Genomic DNA, 11,332 nt, shown 5'->3' on the forward strand with positions numbered 1-11,332 from the left:
AAATTTTCCAGTACTGTGAATGTCATAATTTTTTTTCTTCTTCTAAACACCAGCTTTATAATTTACCGCGCTTTTGCAACGGTGACGTCATGCCGTCAACATATTTCATATCTGGAGTTGTAACGTAACGGAATTTACTATATAGCTAATAGATAGTATAATATAAAATCTGCGTAAAATATAGAGAATGTTAGCGTTCAATATCCTGAATATTTATTGAACGCTAATTTTGCATTGCGTAAATTGTATGCACCCGAAACATTCCGAGTATGAGCGTTCAATATTGACGTTACCGTAACGAATTAAACAAGCCAAAATGGCAGACGACCGCGGTCCTCCGAATCTGACAGAGCGGGTATTTGATATTTACTTAGGCAAAATGTTTTACTGTACATAAATCATGACGTCCCCATTTACAAAATCAGATTGCTTCATGCATTAATGACGGGTTAAATATTGAACAGTTAAGAAAGAAATGCATGCTATTATTGCACGCTGCCAATATTGATGAATTCTCGTCTATTTTGGAGTAGTTTGAGTGAAAGGGGATATAATTTAACAACTAAATACTTTAGCTATATAAAAGGGTTATTGAACTTATATAGCCGGGTGAATATTGGCACGAGTTGGCTGTCAAAATGCACTCGCAAGCTCGTGCATTTTCACAGCCAACTCGTCCCAATATTCACCAATATAAGTTCAATAACCCTATAATACTGAGCAGACCGGAGCTTGCTGTAATAGACGTAAACTGGTTCTCCGCTGATTGGTCCTACACTAGTTTCGTGCAACCAGACGCTCTACCTTTTCCGTAAATATCCGAAGAGCAGAGAGTCTGGTAAAGATACGCGATGACGTTTGTAACGTCAGAACGAGGCTTACCAAGATTTTGGTATTTAATTTGATTGGTTGATTCAACACACTTTCAAAATAACGACTATCGAAGAAATTTGTAATAGATTGAATTTGCCGTTTAAGCTTAAAGATTTACAACTAGAGTGTTTATAAAAACTTTTGTAAAAGGAAAGGATTTATTTGCTGTTCGACCGACGGGAAATGGTAAAACCGTTTTATCAAAATTACTTTAGGAGGCAAAAATGAAAGTACAATTTCCAGCTGACAAAGAGCGTAATTATTTTTTATTGCACATGTAGTAATGATTTTCCCATTAGTACATGTATCACTAATGAAGGATCAACTATAATTAGCGTCAAATTTCGGAAATTGACTGTTTATGTCAGAGAGAATCCAACGGAAACTAAATTAGCGCTCCCTAGCAGTAACAGTTATTACTGCGTGTCTTTACCAGACTCTCTGCTCTTCGGATATTTACGGAGACAGCCGAGAGTCTGGTTGAACGAGACTATAGTGCTACACACAAACGAGAGAGGCGAGGTCAACAGGGTACCAGTTCGTTATTACGACGTCATAGTAAAAGATAACATAAAATATTTGGCGCAATAAATGTTCAAAGAAAGTGCCAAAGTGAGTATACATTATGATATGTGTAACGCATATATTCACATGCTTATAAACATTTCATTTCACGAAACATTATGAATTAAATTATACAATTGACATTTACATTGAGTTTCGGATTAAATTTATCAATGAAATATTGTTCTTTTTCGAAGAACTTGATAAGGCCACCTCTCCAAAAGGTATCCATGCATTTATGTCAAACAAACTGATTTACGATCAGATGGGTTATCTGCTTTCAGAAAATAATTGTTTTTGAAGATCCGTATTACTTATAATTATAGGATCTGAAGAGGTTTTCCAGTTTTTGGCAATTTAACAAAAACCATATTTTAGCCCCCAAAACTCGTAAATGTGTCCATACAACTATGTCAAACAACTTGATATATAATCAAAGGGTTAAGTTCTTTAAAGCAAAATACATGTTAGGAAATGTTGATTTTGTTTGCAGATTCTCGAAGTTTTTCCATTTTTTAACAATACTGTTTGACAAATTTCATGTTTTGCCCCAAAACTCGAACAGGTTTCCTTGCATTAAAGTCAAACAATCTGATTTGCCATGAAAGAGTTATATACTTTCAGAAAATAATTGTTTTCAAAAGTTCCACATTATGTAAATATGATCGGAAGAGGTTCTTCATTTTTCGGCGATTGTGAGAGGGAAATAAAATCATGTTTTAGCCCCAAAACTCATAAATGTCCCCACATATTTATGTCAAATAACTTGACATATAATCAAAGGTTTACATACGTTTACAAAATACTTGTTTGCAAATGGCAGTAACATCTATGATATCGGATCTGAAGAGTTTTTCCATTTTCGGCTATTATTCTTACAAACATGTTTTAACCACAAAACTCGTAAACGTCCCCGAGTGTATAAATGTCAAACCTGATTTATAATCAAGGGACTATATACTCTCCAAAAAAATTTGTTTAAAAATATCAATAACATCTAGATCGAATCTGAAGAGTTTTTCCAGTTTTCGGCTATTATTTTTACAAATTTCATGTTTTTGCCCCAAACCTTGTAAATATGGGAATGTCAAACAACCTTATTTATTATCAAGGGACTAAATACTTTCAAAAAATACTTGTTTGCAAATCCCTGGGGGTGGGGGGGGGGGCGTTACCTTTACTAGCCCATGGTCTATTGGATATGGGAGATCCATTATATGTATTTTTTCTATAATTGCTAAGAACATAGGTGAAAGGGGTTATTTTTATCAACGCGTAAACTGCCCCAATTTACTTTGTATCGTATAGAAAGAGTAAAAATTACTTTCATTCCTTTAATTAACTTCAAAGCCAATGTGACTTGATGTTTGCATGTCTGTGTAGAGTGTTTAATCATATACATGTACCTTGAATTGTAAGTGATATTGTGTTTGCGAAATGGATTATGTTTTGACAAAGCAAAATGAATGATATAATGGACTTATGTAAAACTAAAAATTGAAAAATGGTCACTAAGGTCATCTTGACCGGAAAATTGACCAACGAGGATTGACCAGTTGTTGGTAGTAGTGGTCAGTATTCATGGTTCGGGAATAATATATTCTGTGACATGTGAACATTGGGTAGATTACTACACTATACGATCTAAAAAAAAAAAAAAAAAAAAAAAAATAACTACATGTACATGCCTCCTCTGTACTAGTGATTTGATTGGGACTTGTACAGGGGAGAAGTGTAGTTAGTATAGAGCGAGAGAAAGAAAGGGGTATAGAGAGAGAGAGAGAGAGAGAGAGAGAGAGAGAGAGAGAGAGAGAGCGTCTTCACATATACTGTAATAAAGAATGTACAGTATGTGTACTGTCCTGCTACACACGACGGGTGACTTTTAACTGATTTGAATCTAGTACTCTGAGTGCCCGATTTTCCGCTTTCCCTAATTTGTTTACAATGTTTAAGAACTAAATAATTAGGCATCGCTGTACGCTTCTTACCTGTAGTTTATAAACGCGAGTGTCTTATCATTACGCAATGTTTGACGTTAACGTACTGGGTCCAGCGCATTGTGTGCAAGATTCAGAGGTAATAATAAATTTCTTCTGACAAGTTGACTATTTCAAATTAATCATCGAGATGCATACTGAGGTCCAGAGAGGTATGTGTGGCCGGTTATAACGTCTCCATCCCTACGGTCAGTCGGTCAGTGTCGTCATCAGTTCTAGTAGGTAAGTTGTTAACTCTTTTCTGGGGGGTTTTATGAACACTTTTCCCGTTAAGAACTACGTATAGAGGCTGAATATTTCTTTTAAAATTATATTAACTGTATATATTAATTAAGGAATTGTGGTCTGAGTTGTTTATATTACAGGGGGGTGGGGTGTTAATTTAAAACCAGTGTTATCAAAAAGAAATCATAGCGCCGGGTGTAACGTTTGCTATAATCCAATCTAGACATATAATAAAAGTAGTTTACGTATAAAAGTTGATAAATAAATAATAAATAGAAATTTTAAAAATGAAGATTCAAATATAATTATATAGCGATATGTATACAATCACTAGTTGTACTAAAAGATAAGTTTTTTAATCACAGTTAATTAAAATGTTTAAAGCGCCTTGTAGGAATCGAAGAACAGAGAGAGATAGTCTGATCTGTGGTGACACATTGGTCAGGGAGTATCCGGGCAAATTAGGGGCGGCCAGAGGATGTTTAGGAATGTCAAGGGGTGGTCGGAATTTTTTCTGGAATATTTGAGGTGATGACGTGTGTTATTTGATTTTTTTTAAATTTTGAATAACAGGGCGTGGGGAGTTTTTGGAATGTCGGGGGAAACCTAACGGCTACAGAGCGTGGTCAGGGGAGTTTTTGGAATGTCGGGGGAAACCTAACGGCTACAGGGCGTTATATGGGGAGTTTTTGGAATGTCGGGGTAAACCTAACGGCTACAGGGCGTTGTTTGGGAAGTTTTTGGAATGTCGGGGGGAACCTAACGGCTAACACAAAGAAAAATAATGAGAAAACATGATGTCTCATCCGTAACGATTCCGCTGTGATGTATAAATTATCATTGTAGTTAGTCAACTCATATACCCAATAAAATATCCAAGATATTCCCACTTATTCCTCACCTATGGTACCAGGAGCCCATTGGATTGGATGTATTTCTTTTTTAATTACATACGTATATACACACACACATACATATACACACACATACATACATATATATATATATATATATATATATATATATATATATATATATATATACACGTATACATATATATACACACATGCATATATATATATATTTAAATCATACTAAATTACTTTTAAGAAAATTAATATATAAGACATATACATATGCATACATATAAATATAAATTCATATACATAAATTCGATATTTATAATACTATAACAAATATATATAAATATGGTAGAGATATTTTTCAATAAGCCATGTTGCCTGTGGGGAACAGCCTTAAACACACAATGTCCATATTTTCCCCTTCAGGCAGCTCCACTGAAGGACAGACTCCTTCAGATAATCTGACTATTTTTTATTATTATCATCACAGAGTCATAGAAATATCATAAAACCATTTATAATTGAAGTTGAAATTCAATGTTTTATAAGTCTCATATTGGTACATTAAGTTTGTTTTTACAGAATAGGAAATGTCATTAAAATTTTCTTCTTTATTTTCATATCTTAACTTCATCTTTATTTTATATATGTAATAAGCTATATATGATAATAAATGATTTATTGAAGTGGTAGTTTTATTTTCTTCATGAAAAAATCCTAATGCAACATGTTTCCATTTTAAATTAAATTTCAAATGATTTTCTAATTTCTTCCATATTAATTTACGTTTCTACACTCAAAGATTAAATGTTTTGTGCCTTCGAGTGTTTGGCAATACGGGCATTGATTGGATACATTCTTATTCCATTTGTGAACAGATTTATTATTATTAAGTAGATTTTGTAAGAGTTTGTAATTAAATTCTGCTAATTGCTTGTCTTTGATTTTAGTGATTTTTGACTGATAAATATTTGTTTTATTTTCTTCAAAATTGAAATTGAAGCTTTTTGCCCAAAATCTCTCACAGTAGGGTTTAATAAAGATTTTATTGATAAATATATCATATATTGTTTTGCTATTTATCAAGTTTAGGGGTATTCTTCTCTTGTTTTCTAATAAAATGTTACTTTGTTTTCTTATGTTTATATAGACTTCTTTTGAAGTATCGTGATATTTTTGGACAGGTTTAATAACCTTTTTCAGTGTGTTATATTCGCAAATCCAGTTAGACTTGTTGACAAGAATATTAGAAAAATAATTGATATGAAAATTTCCGTTTTCATCAAACAGGTCTTTAATGTATAAAATTCCACTTTTTATCCAATCTGTGTAAAAAAGAAGTTTACCATTAAATCGAGTCAAATTGTTTAACCATATAGTTTGCGACAATACTTCAACGTCAGTCATCTCTTTTATTTTATGTGATTTATGTTTGCATTCATTCAATGTACTGAGTACTTCGCAGTAAAATATTGGTAATGATTTGAAAATTTGCTTTATTTCATCAGTACTGGTTGTATTTGTCATTATGAGATATTCGGGTGTAACGAATCTTTTAAGAATACACGAATTAAAGAAAGATTTTAAAGATGATTGTTTTTCATTGAAAATTCTTGTTACCCAAGCAGCCTTGAGTGCTTTTAATTTACAATCAATATCAACAATGCTTTCTTACACACTTTAACTATTTGCATGGCAGTGCGTTGCATGCATCGATAAAAAGATACCATAGGGCGGATCCAAGAAATTCTTGGTGGTGGTTGCGAACCAAGTTTGTACCTTCTTTTTTTCCTATTTTTTTTTTCTTTTAACTTTTTCCATCCCAAAGTGTGTCTTGGGGTTAATATTAAAGAGCCCAAAATGGCGGAGAATTACCATTTTTGTTAACAATGTTTAACCAAAGGGCGAATGCAATCCCCGAAACTCTCTCCATTTCTGCCGCTGGTACTTACACAACTTCCGTATGTATAATAATCACATCTAATACAACAATAGGCACTAGTTAGCTGTGGCGGATTCAGAGGGGGGTTCGTGGGATCGGAAAAATTATGCATTTTGAGGGTGGACCCCCCCCCCCCCCTTTTTGAAAACCAAAATTAATGGTGGAACACCCCCTTCTAAAATTTCTGCATCCGCCACTGGTTAGTATTGTGTGGTGCAGATCCGCCCCTGGTTAGTGTATTCTGTGGTGCAGATCCGCCCCTGGTTAGTATTACGTGGTGCAGATTCGCGTTACCTGCTAAGTGTAGTGTTTCTTTTTCAGATATCGAAATAAGCAGTAAAATGAAATTGTGTTGGACTGTTGCGGTACTTGTGTTTGTATGTTTCGCTGGTCTCGGCGAGGGACAGATGCTCTCCAGCGCCAGCAGCAGGAGCCGGGGACCTGGCATGTCAAGTCGAGGCTCTTTCCGGGCCGGCCTCTTCAACAGCGGTAGAGTTTTAACTGCTTTTACTTTAGAAAAAATGTCAAAATTCGTAGTTTAAAGCTCATAAAGGATTTGTTTGAAAGAGAAATCGGTACATTCACCTTGTGATTACATGTAACTGAGCTGAGGTCACTATGCCGTGACGTCACTATTCTCTGATATCTCTATGCCGTGTGCGAGATTGCTACTATTTTACCCATTCAGAAAATTGACAGTTTTCCAATTTCCACCATGGTCGTAAGATAACCAATGATCTCATCAAGAGATAGGATATTAAATACGTTGTTTTGACAATCTGCTTAAACTCAGATCCTTTGATCCGCTCACGTGTATCACTACCCAAGCGATCTACGTGAGCGGATCAAAAGACCTTTTTGTAATCAGATTGGTTATATTGATTGATTGATTCTTGCTTAACGTCTCTCTTGAGAATTTTTCACTCATTTGGAGACGTCACCAAGACCGGTGAAGGGCTTCAAATTTAAACCTTTTACTCGGCGCTTACGGCCATTGAGCATTGAGGGTTCTTTAGCGTGCCACACCTACATCCGTTTTTAATTTAAGGTCTTCTCCGAGGACCCGTGACATTCACACTTGGTGTCGAGCGTTTGGCGATGGAACTGTCACTACCTTTTTTTTAACGACTTAGGTCTATCGCGCCCGGGATTCGAACCCCGGCCTTCCGCAAGCTTCCGAACGCTCTAACCTCTAGGCCAACGCGGCGGTCCTTTGATAAATGCTTTTACAGTGTACTCCATTTATCTTGAAGTCGTTCATATTGAACTATCTGTTATACTGAAGTAAAATAAATCCCCAGTAACATTATTTCTATAGTTTAACATCAGTTATATTGAACTTTGAATATAAGTTCGGTCCCCTGAATTTCAATTTATCCGGAGTAGACTGTTCCACAGGCAAATGAAGTATGGATATTACCCCCCCCCCCCCTCCTTTTTGATAATTTTTTGTGGCAGTAATTTCTCTGAAATATGTTAATTCCCTGTCTATCTCATCCCTCTTTCGATTCATGTAATCGTTTCACGCTTTTTGTAACCTTTATTTCATTATACCGATAGAGGGCCAATCTCTAAAGGTTACAAAAAGCGTGAAACGATTACATGAATCGAAAGAGGGATGGGATAGACAGGGAATTCACATATTTCAGAGAAATTCTTGCTACAAAAAAATTATCAAAAAAAAGGGGGGGGGGATAATATCCATACTTCAGGTGCCTGTGGACTGTTCTTGTACAAAAATGTATTACGTAAAAGTTTGAAGCCTTTATATTGCGAAATTAAACTAGCGTTTACATCATTTTTATATACAAAATTAATATATTTGGGTGTGTGGAATAGAATTTGAGAACTGAAATGGTCATGAGAAGACTCTGGTCCATTTATAGTGCACTTTCCCCAATCTCAAGCGGAAAAGTAAAAATAACCTTTTTCAAAGGCGGGAAAGTTCTTAGAGACGTCACAATTTTGAAGAGTAACATTTGTTACTCGATATTTGTAAATAGATGTAAACTGGCAAAATATTTTCGGAATACCTGAAAACTGCTGACGGAAAAATATCGACAAATGTAAAGTAAGCCATATTAATTAGAGAGGATGATGCCGGAATGTTTATATTCATGAAAAAAATAAGATAAAATCTTTTTATTGTAGAGCTGATGGAAAATCCTTACATGATGGCGATCATGATGTCCAATAGTAAGTCAACAACAATGAAGTCTACACACACACACACACGCACGCGCGCGGGGGGGGGGGTATCTTATATCATTAGAATATAAGATAGTAGGAATTTGCTCTCTCTCTCTCTCTCATCCATACGCAGGGAAAACTCTATATGGATTACATGTGGCCAAATAAAATATCCGGTAACGAAATATTTTCAATTACATGATACTGTGGTGTGTTAGGGCAGCTCACATCATTAAAGAATACCAAATAGGAGAAAGAAGGTGGTTCTCTCTCTCTCTCTCTCTCTCTCTCTCTCTCTCTCTCTCTCTCTCTCATTTGTATAAACACACTACAGTTTAAAAGAATATTTCTAAAAATATTTCGTCCTAGGGTATTTAATCAGTGTTCTGATATACAAATTGAGTGATATCTGCCACTTCGTAATTGTCTTAGAACAAATTACTGATGCTGCAGATTTTTGGTGTGTAAATGATTATTTTAATCAGTTCATATTGAGGACCTTTTTTTTTTTTTTTAATTTAGACATAGACTGATGACATTATAGATGATGCTTAATGACATCTTTGTAATAATCAAATAGTAATACTTTCTCTTCTTTTTTTTTAAATTTAGGCATAGTCTGATGACATTATAGATGATGCTTAATGAAATCTTTGTAATAATCATATAGTAATACTTCCTTTTAGTGATGGGGATGAAGGGAACGCAGGCTTTCAATTTCAACCTGCCAATGATGTACCTGTTGGGAGGAAGTGGGTTAGAAGTTATGCCAATGGATAGTCTGATGTCCTTCTTCCTCATGCAATCACTCTTCAATAACCCAACACCCGGCTCGTCTTCTCACGGCTCCACTCCGGGCATGTCTCAGATGCCCATCACCGATGTGTCATTTCTACTTCCGCAGCTAGCAGCCGGAAGTTCAGGAGGCATGACCGGAAATTTAGGAGGCATAGCCGGAAGTTCAGGAGGCATGACCGGAAATTTAGGAGGCATGACCGGAAGTTCAGGAGGCATGACCGGAAGTTTAGGAGGAATGGCCGGAAGTTTAGAAGGCTTGACCGGAAGTTTAGGAGGCATGACCGGAAGTTCTGCGTCTTCCGCTGGTAGTGCAGTTTAATGACACTACAAACACAAGTGAATACAAATAGCTCATCAGCAAACTTTATAATTGCATGTATATTGATTATTAAATCTTCATATTTTACCATAACTGTTACTAGAATTTATCTGAAATTATATTTCTATGGTTTACAAGATTCTTTGAATTTTGAGGTAAGAATCCGACCTACAATGTGATTTTATTCCTTGTGCATAAAATTCGTCCGAGGTTACATACTACCCCTGGAAAAACGGACCTAGATTATGCTCCCCCCCCCCCCTGTGACTATAAAAACAATGAGAAAAGATAAATTCGCTATTTTTCGATGTCTTTTCTGTCTGTGAACCCGTCTGTATCTTTGACTATGTCATTGATCTGTATGACCCTATCCAGAGGTCATTCCAAGCCAAATCGGGATCAGTAAAGAAGCTAGCTTATTGAAAACCCTGGAAAGGAGGTGCTTGATAGCGTAAACGGGGTTTACCTCGGAAGCCTAAATAGCCATTATCCATGTATGTATTAGATTCATGTTTGTTTCCTTGTACTTTGGAGCCGGTTTTACAAAGCAACTTACAACAAAGACATCGACATTCTGTTCAACAAAAAAGTCACTTCCCTGACTACACGTGCAACATGTGGCCTTGCGTGTCTTGCTACAGAGTGATGCGATTTTGCTGTCTCTGTATAAAGGGTATCACATGGCGCTGAATAATTTCGTCTCGATAGCATACGCGGATGAGATTTCCATTGACAATTTGTAGAGGGGTCCTTTCACGTGCTAGTATTCCACCCCACACCATAACGCTACCTCCACTGAATTGTCGACGTTGCACAACACAAGCGTCCTAGTACCGCTCCCCAACGCGACGATACACTCTACCACGGCCGTCATTGCTATCCAAATGAAATCTGGATTCATCAGTGAACAGAATATTGGCCCGGTCCTGTATTCTGAATCGCAGATGTCGTCTGCACCATGCTAGTGATACGATGACGTTGAAGCAGTATTGGGTGCACTGCTGGACGTCCTGGTCTGATGTTGTGCTCGCGCAGACGATTACGCACAGTTCTTGGACTGATTGGTCGAAGTCCAGGAATGCTACGAGCAGTCAATCTTGCTGTATGGAAACGATTTCTCAGGTGCACAAGTCTAATGTGGTTGTCATGTCGACGCGACGTCACACGAGGACGCCGAGAACGTGGTAAAGTAAAGTAAAGTAAATTTTATTTAAAGTCGGCACTATATACATTCAACATGTCAAACACAAGCTCTGTAGAGCTTTTTAACCGATCGATCCCGAGTGTTACCAGATTGTTGGAAACGTCTTCATAATGGCTGGATGGTGTTCCGATGAACTCCAAAGTGTCTTGCTACGATATTTTCTGCCATTCCAGCTTGAATTATCCCAACAGCACGATTACGTTGGTTTTCGCTGAGTCGTGGCGTGACAAAGTGATAAATTTTGTCAAAACTAAAGTGCTTTCCTTAACGAATAGTGTCCAAACAAACCTTTTACACTTCTTACTCCAAACAGCATTGGCCAGTAAAACTCGTGCATACGAACACTTCAATAAA

At 36.4% G+C, this 11,332-nt stretch overlaps 1 protein-coding gene across 1 annotated transcript; it reads left to right on the forward strand.

Annotated features, from left to right (window-relative positions):
- Positions 1-6,794: 6,794 nt before the first annotated feature.
- Positions 6,795-9,860, forward strand: LOC125666470 (uncharacterized). Its single transcript, XM_048899623.2, has 3 exons — positions 6,795-6,956; positions 8,619-8,663; positions 9,344-9,860. The coding sequence occupies exons 1-3, from the start codon at positions 6,809-6,811 to the stop codon at positions 9,772-9,774; spliced, it is 624 nt and encodes a 207-aa protein (XP_048755580.2). The 5' UTR covers positions 6,795-6,808; the 3' UTR covers positions 9,775-9,860.
- Positions 9,861-11,332: the final 1,472 nt, after the last annotated feature.

This window comes from Ostrea edulis, chromosome 10 (genome assembly GCF_947568905.1).
Source record: "Ostrea edulis chromosome 10, xbOstEdul1.1, whole genome shotgun sequence".
NCBI classification, from domain to species: domain Eukaryota; kingdom Metazoa; phylum Mollusca; class Bivalvia; order Ostreida; family Ostreidae; genus Ostrea; species Ostrea edulis.